The sequence below is a fragment of the Tachypleus tridentatus genome, chromosome 1, assembly GCF_004210375.1.
Source record: "Tachypleus tridentatus isolate NWPU-2018 chromosome 1, ASM421037v1, whole genome shotgun sequence".
NCBI lineage: Eukaryota > Metazoa > Arthropoda > Merostomata > Xiphosura > Limulidae > Tachypleus > Tachypleus tridentatus.
In genome coordinates this window covers 119,042,714-119,060,884 of record NC_134825.1, presented here as the reverse complement: position 1 = coordinate 119,060,884, position 18,171 = coordinate 119,042,714, and the positions used below count along the sequence as shown (strand labels likewise).

Sequence of the window (18,171 nt, the reverse complement as noted above, 5' to 3'; positions counted from 1 at the left end):
CCAACTCTTGGGCTACTCTTTTACCAACGAATAGTGGGATTGACCATAACATTTAAACGCCCCCCACAGCTGAAAGGGCGAGCATGGTTTGTGCGACGGGGATTCGAACCCGCGATCCTCAGATTACGAGTCGAACGCCTTAACCCACCTGGCCATGTTAGGCCCTTTTTCTAACTGAACTTAAAACATTAATTTATGTTTCCCAATGCTACTTGTGTGACGATACGGTTACTCAGGTATCAATGTTTCTTAAAATATTTTAACAGTGAGCTCTGATCGTCCAAGATGTTTATATGGAACATAAAATACTCTTTTTTGAGTTCTAAATGTTACCACCTTTACGCTAGTAATTATGCCATTCGTCATGTACTAAATAAAAATTTCATCACTGCGATTAGAAAGGATGTTTTGCCTCAACAGAATTTTTGAAATAATATTCGAGCTTTTCCCAAAATCCGAACGATATGTAATCATCTGAGTTAGATGAACAACGAGCAGCTGCAGGGCTGCTACACCGTAAAGCATCACCACAGCTTCTACCCACGTGATATGCTTGTTGAGGTTTTCACCCGTATGTACCAGCAAACTCACTCAATAAAAGCATGGCTTTATAACATCGCTCTTGGTTACCAAACTTAAACCCTATGTGATTAACTCAAATCAAGATTCGCTGTTTCCTTGAAAACTTTGTTTCTAGTATAAATAATAGCTGATTAACCTAATAGAGATATCTCGCAACCCTCATGTGTGATTTTTAATTTAAAATCAGGCTATTTGTAAGAACTTTGAGAAACGAACACAGTCGCATGTAATAATTAATTCTATAGCGTTATCTTACACGTGAATAAACATGTCAACAAGCTAACTTTTGTGTGTTTATGTAAGTGTACTCGATAAATGGAATTATACGCAAACTAACATATACATATAGAGTCAACATTGGATGACACACGATTATAAATTAATGGTAAAAATGGTATTAATATATCGTTTTAGCAAAATAACATATTATTTGTAGAATATATTGCAAAATGTGGTCACCTGTAAATATTATAATATTACACGCATTCATTTTACAAACTTTAAGATAGCCATAAGGCCCAGCATGGCCAGCTGCGTTAAGGCGTTCGACTCGTAATTTGAGGGTCGCGGGTTCGAATCCTCGTCGCACCAAACGTGCTCGCCCTTTCAGCTCTGGGAGCGTTATAATATGAGGGTCTCTCCCACTATTCGTTGGTGAAAGAGTAACCCAAGAATTGCCTTCCCTCTAGTCTCACACTTCTAACTTACGGACGGCTTGCGCAGTTTGCCCTCGTGTAGCTTTGCGTGAAATTCAAAAACAAACAAATCAATTAATTGGAACGTGCTCGAGAGTTCACTTCTCGTGACATAAGTGTTCACGCATTTTAGGTCACTCAGAAAGAGATACTTTAATGTCGAACATTAAAGGCTTTAAATTAAATAATTGTAGAACATTTATAAATTAAAATAATAATAAACGTGCTCTAATTCCCATAGTTACAGGTTAATAAGTAAAATGTTATTGTGTTAAACCAGCAATTGCACGTGTTTTACGTCTTATACGCCTAGCGGTTAACATTTGCTTTCTTAAATGTCATTTGTAATACATTTTATACGGATTTCGAAAATTCATTTCAGAAGGATCTGTGAAAATATATTCCCTTATTCATTGTAAGTAAGCACAAAGGCTTAAAACATCTTGCTTTTCGAAAACTGATGCATCTGTATCCGATTTCAACTTTCTACTATTAAAAAGTAAGAAATAAGAAGCAGTCCAGCCCCACACTCTTGAACATTACATCTATGGCATATTGTAGCCCGAGGTTACATTCGGTAAAGAAGAAATAAGATGAAACCATTCTTCTTCTAGTATATACACGAACCTTGTATGGAAAATGTAGAACAGTTATATATGATACGCATTGTTTGATAATAAAACATTTGAAGAGGCCACTCGCTTTTTTTCTTGAAGACGATGGTGCTTCGTGTTTCTTACTTTCAGTCTCGATTGTACTGAAATGAATGCTCAAGAAAGTTTTGGATTTATGTAAAACTTTGAGCATAAGAGCCAAATAAAGCTGAACAGATCGGGTATTACTTATACCAGTCACAACCAACTGTTTAAAAATTTATTACTTATATCAGTCACAACCAACTGTTTTAAAAATGTATTATTTATATCAGTCACAACCAACTGTTTTAAAAATGTATTACTTATATCAGTCACAACCAACTGGTTTAAAAATGTATTACTTATATCAGTCACAACCAACTGGTTTAAAAATGTATTACTTGTATCAGTCACAACCAACTGTTTTAAAAATGTATTACTTGTATCAGTCACAACCAACTGTTTTAAAAATGTATTACTTGTATCAGTCACAACCAACTGTTTTAAGAACGGCTTCAGTTTGTAAAAGTCAACCCGAACAATGTGAAAGTTAGGTCTTTGTTACATTAGAGTAAATCTATAATTTAATCTAAATTACTTACAGGTACCTACACTTATTCTGACTGTTAATAATATTTTTGTTTCAATAAGTACTGTCTTCTGAATTATACCAATTTTACTTTTAAGGTAAACTGAATATTTATGCTAATTTTGTGATTTTCATTAACGTAATAAGCTTGTTTTGACTTTCCAATGAGCAGCAACAATTATAAAATACATTGACAGTGAACAACAATTATAAAACACGTTGACTATGAACAACAATTGTATAACACGTTGACTATGAACAACAATTATATAACACGTTGACTATGAACAACAATTATAAAACACGTTGACTATGAACAACAATTATATAACACGTTGACTATGAACAACAATTATAAAACACGTTGACTATGAACAACAATTATAAAACACGTTGACAGTGAACAACAATTATAAAACACTTTATATGCAAAAACGGCTCGTTTGGGCTGAGAAAACACTTTTACATAGAAGAGCGAACTGAAAACACTTTTACATAGAAGAGCGAACGAGCCGTTTTTGCATATAAATTTTCTCAACAAGTGGGTTTCTCGTCATCACTAATTATAAAACACGTTGACTATGAGCGACAATTATAAAACACGTTGACTATGAACAACTATATAACACGTTGACTATGAACAACAATTATAAAACACGTTGACTATGAACAACTATATAACACGTTGACTATGAACAACAATTATAAAACACGTTGACTATGAACAACAATTATAAAACACGTTGACTATGAACAACTATATAACACATTGACTATGAACAACTATATAACACGTTGACTATGAACAACAATTATAAAACACGTTGACTATGAACAACAATTATAAAACACGTTGACTATGAACAACAATTATAAAACACGTTGACTATGAACAACTATATAACACGTTGACTATGAACAACAATTATAAAACACGTTGACTATGAACAACTATATAACACGTTGACTATGAACAACAATTATAAAACACGTTGACTATGAACAACAATTATAAATGACACATTGACAGTGAACAACAATTATAAAACACGTTGACTATGAACAACTATATAACACGTTGACTATGAACAACAATTATAAAACACGTTGACTATGAACAACAATTATAAAACACATTGACAGTGAACAACAATTATAAAACACGTTGACTATGAACAACAATTATAAAACACGTTGACTATGAACAACTATATAACACGTTGACTATGAACAACAATTATAAAACACGTTGACTATGAACAACTATATAACACGTTGACTATGAACAACAATTATAAAACACGTTGACTATGAACAACAATTATAAAACACGTTGACTATGAACAACTATATAACACGTTGACTATGAACAACAATTATAAAACACGTTGACTATGAACAACTATATAACACGTTGACTATGAACAACAATTATAAAACACGTTGACTATGAACAACAATTATAAATGACACATTGACAGTGAACAACAATTATAAAACACGTTGACTATGAACAACTATATAACACGTTGACTATGAACAACAATTATAAAACACGTTGACTATGAACAACAATTATAAAACACATTGACAGTGAACAACAATTATAAAACACGTTGACTATGAACAACAATTATAAAACACGTTGACTATGAACAACTATATAACACGTTGACTATGAACAACAATTATAAAACACGTTGACTATGAACAACTATATAACACGTTGACTATGAACAACAATTATAAAACACGTTGACTATGAACAACAATTATAAAACACGTTGACTATGAACAACTATATAACACGTTGACTATGAACAACAATTATAAAACACGTTGACTATGAACAACAATTATAAAACAAGTTGACTATGAACAACAATTATAAAACACGTTAACTATGAACAACTATATAACACGTTGACTATGAACAACAATTATAAAACCGTTGACTATGAACAACAATTGTATAACACGTTGACTATGAACAACAATTATAAAACAAGTTGACTCTGAACAACAATTATGAAACACATTGACAGTGAACAACAATTATAAAACACGTTGACAGTGAACAACAATTATAAAACACGTTGACAGTGAACAACAATTATAAAACACGTTGACTATGAACAACCGTTCAAAAAAACCGTTGTGTTAACAACAATTATAAAATACATTGACAGTGACCAAAATTGCAAAGTTTTAAATTCAAGCCACGATGACGTTCACAAAGTGCACATGTATTAATTTTCACGTGTTAATTATTTGTAAGTAAAATGTTAATGTGAAACACTTTATGTTATTATATTTTTATCTATCCGCATTAATCGTGCAGATGACATATATGACTGAGTGTACTTTCAGAGATTACTCCATCGTACCATTTTTTGTACTAAACCTGAAGGTTATAACAAATTTTTAACTGCGTTTTCTCATATAAGCTTATTCAGTTTTAAGGGTCAATGTTATTTTAAGTTATGGAAGTTCACATCTCTTTATCATGTGAAATTTCTTGTACTTTTTATGTTTACGTATGTGAAACATTCTGATGAGTAGGTTCATTTCAAAAGCAGATATGGAGTCTGTTTTGATATATTGAAAGAAAGATCTGAAAGAATATATATAAATATGAATATATATAAATATGACGGAAGAAATAATTTTGAAGTATATTCTTGTCCTTATTTTCATTTTATACAAAATTTTGGATTGTGTTGGAAATTCTGTGCATTGGATAGAAATAATGCACTTTGTTTGTTCTCAGTTTGGTATAAAAAAATATTTTGTTCAAAGGGAAGAATGCTTTTAAATAAGATAATGGCGAAGAGAATAGCTTGCTACATCAACATATGTTTAGTAATGGAGAACGTAAATGCCTCAAAGCAAAAGTCGATTTTGTCTCAGATTGTAGGGTTCTGTCTTTTTGCAATTGTAGCCAATTACCCGAAGCACCAGTACATTAGATCCACGTGTGACGTTTTATGACATCATATCTGTACCCTGAGAATGAAGTTCTCTGTGATGGGAAACGGAGGGGAAAAGGGAAAATAGTGTCCCTGTTGCAAATCTACGTCTACACAGAATAAACATTTCGCAAAGTTGTGTGGTTGTACATCGCGTAATAAAAAGGTTTCCAAATATCATATAAGCAAGAGTTATATTATAGTATGATAAGATTTTGTTATGTATGTAGCTTTCTCTGATACTTAATTTGGAAAAGTAAAAAAATGTTCACGCACAAAGAAAAACAAAAACGAATCCTCAATAACCGTGGTACTAGAAATTATTTTAGGCAAGTGTAGATTAATCTATGAGCCTTTTTTCCCTTTCATTGGCTTTCACAGGGAGACACCAGCAATACCAAGCATGGGGCAAGCGTATACCCGATTCAGTTTTATTATTCATTGCGATCTTTACCAGCCTACCCTTAAGTTCAAATTACTTTAACAGGATTAGAGTAAATTAATCTATGACACCTTGGGTGTGGTCAAAAACACAAAGCTAATTAAAATTTTAGATTGAGAGCGCCAAAACCTTTAGATTAGTATTTTCCAAATACAAACTTATAAAAACATAACTCGGAGTCATCCTTTGAACCATTATTTCAACATCAAGTTGCCTTTTAAATCTTCCAGGGTAAAATCACATACTGCTAAATACCACATATATCTAAGAAATACGTGTCACATTTCTAGAGATAAAATACCACATTTAAATAACTTTAGGTTTTCTTTTAAACATTTAGTTTATTAAAGTGGGTTGTCTATTTTCATATTACTATTGAGAATAATTTTCTACCATCAAATTCGTGTTTTACCTTTTTCTCACCGCTTTCTTATTTACTGTAATTTATTTTATCTTCAGATACTTATAAAACTATAAAGAACCAAAAACAACACGTTGGCTCAGATCAGGAAACGGAAACATTATGGAAATATGTGTACAGCTGATTCAATTATTATTTCCTGTTTCATCAATCCAGTTTGCCTGAAGCCTGACAATTTCATTAACCACAATTACACGTGTTCTTGTAGGTGAGTACACTGATTAACCTTGACCAATAAATCGAATAAATGAGAGTCCATAGCTATTAGGGTAATTCAAACACATTCCATGGAATAAAAACATGTGCAGCGTTACAAGCTATAGGGCGTATTTCTAGGTCTCAATTTTATCATGTAGATTGAAAAGTGTCGTACTAATAGAGCAAGCTTATTCCCAGATAAGGAACTGTACTGTGTTATGTTTATCATTATGTGAAGCCTTTAACTCCGTTCGTCAGAAACAGATTATTATTAATACACATTTTATGTGTATTTTAAGTGTTTATCAAATTGCTTAAGATAAGAAAATAACACCATTCAATACATCTGCAAACGACAACTGGTATATCTGGTGTAATGACATCTACTTTCAAATGCTTTTTAAAATATGTACTTTTAACCTAGCGTAAGAGTTTAGTATTACATTACTCTAAATAGACTGCCCCGCGATATTTCTGTTTGTTAATTATCATCTATAAATTGAAGGTGAATTTTTAATTAATGCAAAGTAATATTTAAGTAACCCATACATGTATATGGAAATTTTCACTGTACCTTTTGACATGGCCACGTGGTTAAGGCACTCGACTCGCAATCTGAGGGTCACGGGTTCGAATCCCCGTCATACCAAACATGCTCGCTCCTTCACCTGTATGAGCCTTATAATGTAACTGTCAATCTCACTATTAGTTGGTAAAAGAGTAACCCAAGAGTTGGCGGTAGGTGGTGATTACTGCCTTCCCTCTCGTCTTAGACTGCTAAATTAGGGACGGCTAGCGCAGATAGCCCTCGACGTATCTTTGTGCGAAATTCAAAAACAAAGAAACAATCTAATGTGGAGACTAGTGTGGAGATTGCAAACAGTTGAAATATGATTTTACCGGTTATTTAAAATAAAAAAAATATTCTCTGTATGTTATTACGTCACTATTCTTCTACGAGATATTTTTTTTCATATTAAAAAAGTAATTAACTTATTTTAAGAGAATGTAAATATATATAATTTATTCTTTAATTTCAGAAGAAAGAAATATATAGTTAATCAAGTTACCGTGACAACAAGTTTCTGAAACTCCTTATATGTTTTATTTTATCAGTAGAACTATGTATTTAATGAGATGTCAGTCATTCTAGTTACGCGTGTGTGTGTATATATATATACGTATGCAATGTCACAAAAAAAATGTCTTGAATCTTAAAGAAAAGGAAATCAGATAATGGTGTTATACGACTTCTGGTTTGCAATAGACGAATGGCGCCGCCTGGAGACATTTTCAAAATAAGCTCGTTCACTTGTTTGTCAGTAACAACGTCCTGTGTTATCCGTTTCGTTTTGAAATGTTGATTCAAACACAAGAAACACGTCTCTTGGTTTCGTGTAACTTCACAAGAATACTCATAAACTTAATTATTAAAAGCAACCATTTTAAAACAGCTGAGAAATTGGTTGTGGTTAATACAATTTGCATTGGCAACGTTTGAACTTACACAATTCCACATCTAATATAAAACTCGTGACACAATTCACGAGTTTTATTAAGTAAAAACCCTCTCAAAAAATTGAGGATATGTGAAGAAAAGTGTGTGTTGGTAGCTCCGATGTTATAAAGTAATAATAATAAATATTTAGCCTTTTACCACACGGTTATATAAGTAATTAATTTTGCACGCATTTTTATTTTAAAAAATCTTCCTTGGAAGTATAAATTCGTATCTTGTCACAGGGAACACGTCATTCTCGTTATTAATCGAAGCTTTCTGATTTTAAACAATGACATGTTCCCTAAAAGGAACCCGAACATGTTAATGTCGACAACAAGTCTGGCCGCGTAGTCTACAAACTTCCGCTAATCGATAGCTTAATGATGTGTGTCATCAAGACAAACGTGCTTGAGAAGCGAATCTCTACTCTTTGTACCCTGCTAATTGTGAAAATTAAACATTCATAGATGGGTCTAGTTTTCTTACAGAAACGTTAATTGGACATACCTGTCTTATTATTTTAAAGGAGTTTCCAATTTCATGTTATGGAATGTTTTACGTATTTTTTTATCGTTTGTTTCTATAACATGTTTTACTCATATATAAAGCGTTTACTATGTAAAAAGAAATACCTATCCAAGAACGTTAGTTTGAAGGATTTTGACTTCCATTGCAGCTTAATAATTCTGATATAAAATATTAGAGGTAGTTTTTATTCTTTTCAACCCACTGTGTCTCAAAGCTCTGTTAGCGTAAAATTAGAACATTGTTTGTTTGAATTTCGCGTAAAGCTAGAAGAGGACGATTTGTGCTAGTCTTCCCTAAATTTGCAATGTAGTTATCATTACCCACCGACAACTTTAGAGTTACTCTTTTATCAACGAATAGTGGGATTGACCGCAACTTTATAATACCCTCACGGATGAAAGGGCGAGCACTTTTGGTGCGACTGGGATTCGAACCCGCGACCCTCAGATTACGACTCGAGGGCCTTAACCACCTGGCCATGCTGAGCCTTAAGGTATTGCAAATCTTACAATAGATAGTTAGCGAGATAAAAAACAACTGAAGAATTCTTATCGGTTTCTTAGTGTATCGAAATTACCCAGATATGTGAATAAATCTTTATTTAACCTCAGAATGTATTTCAATTAATAGAATTATTTAAAGTCATTATCCAAATAAAGTTAAATACATAGAATTCGTTTATTTATTTAGAATCAAGCGCAAAGCTACACAATTAGGCTGTCTATGCTCTGCCTACCATGGGTATCGAAACCCGGTTTCTAGCGTTATAAGTTCGCAGACATACCATTGTGCCACTAGAAGGCGAAAGTTAGAATATAATTTGGACACATATGCAGGAAACGTGTGTGTGTGTGTTTTCTTATATCAAAGCCACATGGGATATCGAACCCCTGATTTTAGCGTTGTAAATCCGTAGATATACCGCTGTATTAGCGGGGTACAAAAGGTAAAAGAAACCCAAAAGAATTATAAGTTCATTTTCATTTCCTGCCTTGTTTAAGCAAGGTTTTTAAACAGAATAGTTTTTGTCTGTATATCCAACTTACTTCAAGTTCTGGAAAAATCGAAAGTGATCAGATAGTTTGCTATAGATGTTGTTGTTTTTTTTAATAAAGAGTTATATACACGTTTTTGGTCAAAATACTACTATTTAAGTTCTAGTTTCGTTTTTGGAGGTCAGTGAGTAAAAAACAAACGTAACTGCGTAAAAATTAGAAGCTCTAACCAACATGGTGCTCAATTCACAACTTGCGAGTAGCGGGTTCGAATCCCGTCACTCAATTTGCTCAACTTATCAGCCGTAGTGGCTTTATAATATGACGATTGGTCCCATGTTTTGTTAGTGAAAGGGAATTCCAAGAGTTGGTGGTGAAGGGTGTTTATAGATAATTTCCTTCCAGTATATCGCTTCTAATTTAAATATCGTTAGTGCAAATAGCCTTAGAGTATCTTCAGGCGAAATTTAACAACAACAAACTACACCAAACTGAAATGCCTTTGGTATTGTATGCTTGAGTTATTAGAACTTGTTAAAAAACAAACACAAAGTGCATTTTGGTTTCAGTATTACAGGGCAAATATTAATAGGATATTTCTCTTCTCATAACCACCTCGTGCTTACATTGCTCGTAGACGTTACAGATGAATAAATGAATGGCTTATGTCATAATCCATATGCTGCTTTTTATTTAAAATATAGAAACTTTCCTCTTTGTTATATTTATTTTTTAATCTTTCAAATTGTGGATCGAAGAGATAAAACCTGAAAAGCAATTAAACAGAAGCCTCAGTTGAGGAAGCAAGAATTGCTTGTACTATGTGCAAGTAATCATTTTTCAAAGTAATCAAGTAATCATTTTTCAAAGTAATCAAGTAATCATTTTTCAAAGTAATCAAGTAATCATTTTTCAAAGCAAGTAAGAGCAAATGCAACAAACTGTGCAGTGAGGTCACCTCTTGCAAGCCTTTGATTCTGGACCTTGAAGAAGCTTATAGACACAACAGGAAACAAAAATATAGCGGCATCATTCATTCACAACGATTCTTTTACTTTCTTCGAATGAAGACCAACACATCCAAGTGAGTATACATGAATCAATGTAACTAACCATCATGACATGTAAGAGATGCTCAAGTTACAGCAATCCTTATCTGACCTACAGCTATATACGGATATAGAAATATTATTTAGTTTTGAAAGATATAGAGAACCATAAGTTCATCTCAATAAGGGGCTCCAGGTTCAAGTAATATGTTTTTTATGGTTAAGAAATTTACAGAACTCAAGATGGTTAGGTTAGTGTTGGAGTACCAATGTGGCTGAGTGAAAGGTGCCATAGCTTTATCAAATTCCTACTCAAGGCTCACAATGGATTATTCTCAACTTGAGATTCATAAACTCATGTTAGCTAAAACGTTATTAAAAAGATTCTAGATACGTGTGTGCCTGTCCTTAAGACTGAATCATTATTATTATCATCGTTGGATGGTTATTGCAGTAGAAAAGAAACCTTCATCCGTACTACTAAAGTTATAGCTGACCAGAACATCTTACCAGTAGTTTTGAGTTAAGATATTTAGGCATCGTTGTAACGTCTTAGTTACACTAAATACCAGAAGTTACATCCACTAGCCAGGAAGCTGTTAATCAAGTTACCCACTAGTCTACTTGAAATAATATCATTTTCACTAACCCTATTCAACATTTAAAACATTAATCTATCTAAACTGAAATTTGAACCAGGTGTCATATGCTAATATTTGATATCCACATTATCTAGAAATCATAACGTTTCTTCAGAAGGAATATTGAAGTATCTGGAAGTAACCTCTGATTAAAGACCACTGGCTACATTAATACCATGAAGGCTTCACTGCATTGAAAGTTGCAATAAGAAATAGAACTGAGAAACGATGTCTATTTATACTGTAACAAAGTTTTATCCACCTCACCCAGTGTTATGAACCACCAATGATCATTATGAATACTTCACAGCCATATAAGATTGAAAACATAGAAATTATCTATTGCAACTGTTGTGCTTCAATATATGTGTTAAGCCTCAGAACTAAAGAATACCAATAATATTTACACATCCTCCCAATGTAAGTACCATGATTTGCATGCTTCCCTTTTCAATTAGGGTATTTAAAACCTACAGGTGTAAAACATTTAAGTTAACCTGAAGATAATCTAAGAAGGTTGAAACGTTGTTCTGTACTTTGTTTTAATTAAAGTGCTGATACCCATACCAGCCATCACGAGAATAAATTTTTACTTCTAGTGGATTTCTCGTCATCTCGAATTTCTTCAGACATTAATCAGACAGGTGATTACTTTAAATGTTTATCAGAAGGGAGTTATGTATGAACATGTGGCATACAGCCATCACTGAAAGGATTCATTAATACAAGAAATGTATGAAATGCATTAATATGAACTAAACAGCTGGTACTATTGGGATTTGTGGAAATCATGTTAAAGAGAAAAATCGAGATCGAACAGGTGATTCATCAAAAAAAACCTTTCAGCATATATTTGAAGACCTTGTGGATGCAGACGTGTCACCATAGGCACAGTTGTTTTCTATGTCAAAGATAGTTGAATGTGCGTTCTTAATCTCGTGGCCTGGGTTCGAATCCCCGTCACACCAAACATGCTCACCCTTTCAGTCGTGGGGGCGTTATAATGATGCGGTCAGTCCCACTATTATTTGATAAAAGAATAGCCCAAAAGTTGGCGGTGGGTGGTGATGACTCGCTGTCATCCCTCTGGTCTTACACTGCTAAATTAGGGATGGCTAGCACAGATAGCCCTCGAGTAGCTTTGTGCGAAATTCCAAAACAAACAAACAAACAATCAAATAAGATAGAACATCAGCTGAGTCCTGCTGTTTATTGAAACGAGATGCTCTAGACGTAACAGATGAAAGTAAGGACCACAATATGTAGTTTTGAGATTAAAAGACATAGATTTTACTAACACTCACAATGAATGAGAATGCATGTTATTTTGACATCAATGTTCTTCCTGTTCTTCAGTTTGTTTGTATTTTTGTTCTTTGTAGTAAACAAAACAATTATTTTAACTGACTAAGAGTTTTTCTTCTTTCCTGTTTGTTAAAAGATCTTTACGTCATACGTAAAAGGCCCTGCATGGCCAAGCGTGTTAAGGCGTGCGACTTGTAATCTGAGGGTCGCGGGTTCGCATCCCGGTCGCACCAAACATGCTCGCTCTTTCAGCCGTGGGGCGTTATAATGTGACGGTCAATCCCACTATTCGTTGGTAAAAGAGTAGCCCAAGAGTTGGCGGTGGGTGGTGATGACTAGCTGTCATCCCTCTAGTCTTACACTGCTAAATTAGGGGCGGCTAGCGCAGATAGCCCTCTTGTAGCTTTGCGCGAAATTCAAAGACAAACAAACAAACTTAATCTTGTAGAAAAACAGCATTTTGCAGAAGGCTGGTTGATCACTGGATCTTTACTCAAGCAGTAAACAAATGCAGCTGGATGACACAAAGCAAACCATTTTCATACAGAAAGTAATAAACCACAAATAGACATCGTGATATTTTTGACTGAGCGGATAACTGGTCCCGAAAGAATTGCAGGAAACAAAACAATTTTTTTATAGTGCCATCATCTGGATATATTTGCAAGGGCTCACTGAAGAGAAGTTAAACTTGAAAGCTGACTAGCTTCCAAGAAAGAAATCTCTTTTATCAACTCAAGCATAACTCTACTTGCAGAGGTATCCTCTGGCTTTGAAATGAAAAAGCAGAAACAATCGAAGATCTTTATTGACATTCAGAACAACGAGGTTGCTGGAAAACAAAGATTCTACAAAGTACCCATAACAAACTAAAAGATGGAGAATCGACTACAGCCAGAAGGTCTCTGGTAGCGTCAATAAATGAACTGTCTTCTACCCGTTATAACTCTAATAGTCTGTACATGATGGGCCAGTAACTATTGGCTCACCCCTTGGGAATGTACTCTTATGAGCTGCTGCTAGCGCATTAGGTCTACAGTATTGTTTAATATACGGACTATGTTATGGACTAAGGAAATAAAACAAAGTACAAATAAGACAATCTTATCAATTTCCTATGTTTTAACATTTTGGAAAAATTATGATTATAATAATAAACATATTGTATTTTTGGATTTTAGATCTGTTTTCCATTATAACGTCCTGTTAAATAAATCTAATAAAAATACTTTAAATGTGAGAAATGTGCAGCCAACCAAGTGACACACGAAAGTAATCCATATTAGCTTTGGAATTCCAATTCTATTACTTGGAACATACCTTTAAATTACAGAACCAAACAGCTTATTTAAAAGATATGGTGGTAGCCTTCCTCTTTAAAACAGAGTTGATAACTTTTATTAACTGTAACACCATGGAATTTAGATTAATAGTTTCTAGTCATCACCCCTATGCAATCAAAAGCACCTTTATTTGTGTTAATGGCTTAAGTTAATATCACGTGACGCGAAACTTTCTTTAAATAGAATAATTTGATAACATTCAGCAAGTCTATGATGAAAACTTGGCAGAGAATAATAACCATCCACTTGTATGACTATTTTGAAACCTTTAGCTAGAAACTGCTAATTTAGTTTGCTTGGCCTAACCAACATTTGTGTATCTGCACTACCTTTCACCTTACAGCCTGGCTGCACTGACAAAAATGAAATACTCCAAGGTGAAGCTGTGGTAAAAAAAAAATAATCTTGAACCGATAGCTCACGTGACTTTTTACATAGGCGTACGCAAAAATGTTCGTTACATTTGAGCGGTTTTTGTTGAATAATGTTTTAGTTCCAGTAAATGAAACTTCAAATTGTATGTTGTAAACATATATCCGTGTACCCAATTAAAAAAAATACTCGTAAAAGTGAAATATTTTTCTATTTAATAAAGTTTCTATACCTTTAGTGCGAAGAGGAAAAAGAAAAAACAGACTTACTCAAATTGAAGATGTCATGAATCAGTTATTTCTTAATAGGTTGCCTTTAAATTTGATATGTGGAATACGAGTCCAATAAAGCACATCCACTGAAAATGCTCGATAGTTTAGTGTACCACAGGACGAAGTACAGTCCTGAAATTCACTAGCATATATCTCCTGTTAACATCACACAGTATGTATTGCAGTTTTTTTTTATTCTTATTTTGGGTGCGAGACACTGCACCGTGCAACGTGGTAATATAGCTTAAGGTTTAACGCATTTATGTTTCAAAACTGTTCGTAGCTGCAATGGCTGTTTTGTGCGTTATATATTCTTTTTTTGGCAATTTTGGAAAACAAACAATATAAAATCAGACTATAAGACCGACAAAATACTCGTTGTGGTATAAACGAAACTAATTTATATGGTGCTAAAAAAAACAAGATGGCACCTGAAATTTCTTGTTTAAAAAACTGTTTTATTGCTATAAAAACGTGATTAAAAGTCAGGTACGGTCGAAAGAAATGTTGTACCTTTGAAAATCACTCTCTACATCTGAAAATACCAGGTATTTTAAAAAAAGTGATTCCCCTTTCAGACGAGTGTGTTTAAGAAATAGATGAGCACAATGTGATGAAATAGATGTGTAGGTCATCTGAAAATAACGTACACATTTCAGTATTTCATCTGAAGCTACTTAAATATTACCTTGCAGAACAGCTCTTATGTCCACAGGTACGATGTGGAATGGCCACAGTGACATCACAACACACCATACTACGTTGCCTTCCATATGGCAAGACTGAACTACACGTGAAGATTTCCAACATCGAATTCATTTTTTGTTATTCCTGACTGGAGTTATCTGAGCAGTAGCAATGACTTTAGAAGTACTGCGTATTGTGAATAGCTTTTATAAACATGGCACACAAAGTCTTAGAACAAATTGATCTTAAACGAAATAAACATTAGAGTTTCAAAAAGCAGTCTCATATAACGAAACCGTTTATCATCTTAAATGATGTCATTTTGAAAACCATATCTAAGACATGTATATTATTTTAATTCAGTTGTTTAAAGAGCTTTGAAGTCTCTATCTCTTTACACAGACACATACAATATGTTCATTTTTTATTTGAGGTATTTATATCTTAAAATATAGTTTACTGAATTAAAAGTATGATTGAATCTCTTCGGGAACCAGTAGGTTGCTGTAGAAACATAAAAGATATCTTCCTGTTACAAATCTCTGAAAACAATAAGGTTAATTTTGTAAGACAGTGTTAAAATGTTCAGTATTTTTCATTATAATATACGTTTACTCTAATGAGTAAAATGCAAATAAAAACAACTTATTTACACTATGCAGTTGACTACGATAAGAATCCTGTTATTTTCATCAACTACGTAGAGACTAGAAGTGGTTGAATTTTTTTGAAAATGAGAGACCTTATGCCTTTTCCAACGCTTGTAGTTATACTTTTAGAATTTGGGTTTTACACCATTTCACTCAGTTTCGTTTGTTTGAACGTCTGACTTGTTGGTTTTGAATTTCGCGCAAAGCTACTCGAAGGCTATCTGCGTTAGCCGTTCCTAATTTAGCAGTGTAAGACTAGAGGGAAGGCAGCTAGTCATTACCACCCACTGCAAACTGTTGGGCTACTCTTTTACCAACGAATAGTGCGATTGACCGTCACATTATAACGCCCCATCGGCTGAAAGGGCGAGTATGTTTGGTGCGACGGGGATTCGAACCCGTAACTCGATTACGATTACGAGTCGAACGCCTTAACCCACTTGGCCATTTAAACTTCTGGACTCATAGGTTTATGTATTTATTCCGCAATATTCTGTTTGGTAAAGTTATATAGAGACAAATCAACTCACCACTTGCCGCATATGCTCCAGATTAAACCTTTTTAAATGGCCAGGTGACTAAGATACGCGATTCGTAATCCGAGGGTCGAGGGTTCTAATCCCTATCACATCAAATATACTCGCCTTTTCAGCCGTGATGGCGTTATAACGTGACGATCAATCCTACTATTCGTTGGTAAAATAGTAGCTCAAGTGTTGGCGGTGTGTGGTCATGATTAATTGCCTTCCCTCTATCTCACATTGCTAAATTGGATGGCTAGCGCAGATACCCTTTGTGTAGCTGTGCGCGAAATTCAGAAAACAAACAAGGAACCTGTGTGTTGAAATTGTTACAGATGTATGCTCAGTAAGCTTCCATTCCAGTTGAGATAACTTGATGTATACCAAACCTGCTGGACTATTAATTGGATAAGATGTATTGTTCAGTTCTGGAATAACTCCATTATTTTTGTCCTCGTAACGCCACAGCATCTTCTGTTGACTTGTTGTCCTATTATATTTCCTGACGCTCTTCAGCAAAATCATTGAATGCATCATTGAACTTCGACTCAACTTTTTCTTCCAGTTCATGTTACACTACTTAACTTACAAACTTTCCCTTTTTATAAAATATTTACTTCTCTTAATACATCCATTCATACGTTCAACTTTTCATATAGTTCTTGTGTGTTTCTTATTACTTTTAGTGTGTATTTGATTCCTTATGGCATAGAAATTCCATCTTCAAACTTTATCTTACTTTTCCATCGTCTCAACCTGTTGACTGCCAACTATTTCAGCTGCTACAATGCAACTCTAATGCTTCTTCATTTTGTAACTATTTTAGTGACACCATTTTGGATCGAAAGTGAAACAATTTGTAAGTAGGTCAAATGCATATATGGTGCTGACCTCTAGCGTTGAAGTTAGGTATTACTAAGAACGAAAGAACTCGTCCGTGGCACTGTGTTACTGATCGTCTTGGACGAGTTATCTCGTCTACGGTACAGAACAGGTTAAATGTCTTCATTTTCTCAAGTATTTTCACAAAGTTTCCTTCGAAGAAGCTCTGTTGTTTGCCTTAAGGACCATTATTGTCTCCTTTCCTTTACATCTTATATATTACTCATCTGCCACACGGACTGACATAGCCAGGTGGTTAAAGTGCATGACCCGAAATCTGAGGATCACTTCTTCGAATTCCCTTCCCACCAAATTATCTCACTACTCGAGGGCTATCTGCGCTAGCCGTCCCTAATTTAGCAGTGTAAGACTAGAGGAAAGGCGGCTAGTCATCACCACCCACCGCCAACTCTTGGACTACTCTTTTACCAACGAATAGTAGGATTGATCGTCACATTATGACGCCCCACGGCTGAAAGGGCGAGCAATGCTTGGTGCGACTGGGATTCGAACCCGCGACCCTCAGATTACAGAGTCGAACGCCTTAACACGCTAGGCCATGCATGGTTTAGAATCCTCGCATTTTAAGACTGACGTATAAGTATTACGATGCAGAGACCATTAGAAATAGGTGGATGATTGGGGTGAAGAATTATTAACATGCTCATTTTATTAACATGTAAATTAACATCTTATGTGACCACCTGCAATAAGATGGTGGTCAGAAGAGAGAAGTAAATAGAGAGAGAAATATAACAAGTACCAGAAAACACGTTTATTATGTTATGGCACATTGTCACACACTTGTACTAAATATATATGCATGCATGTATTCATAAAACAAACAATAAAGGCTGCATATATATTTATATATATATTTATAAGCCCGGCATG

General features: G+C 34.2%; 1 protein-coding gene across 1 annotated transcript in view; it reads right to left on the bottom strand.

Moving 5' to 3' along the window:
• The window catches only part of LOC143233081 (uncharacterized), a 34,686-nt gene extending 17,721 nt beyond the window's left edge, over positions 1-16,965 (bottom strand). The window contains exon 1 of the mRNA XM_076468968.1: positions 16,785-16,965. Within this exon, the coding sequence (XP_076325083.1) occupies positions 16,785-16,965 (181 nt within the window). The remainder of the gene's footprint in view (positions 1-16,784) is intronic.
• Between the last annotated feature and the right edge of the window lie 1,206 nt (positions 16,966-18,171).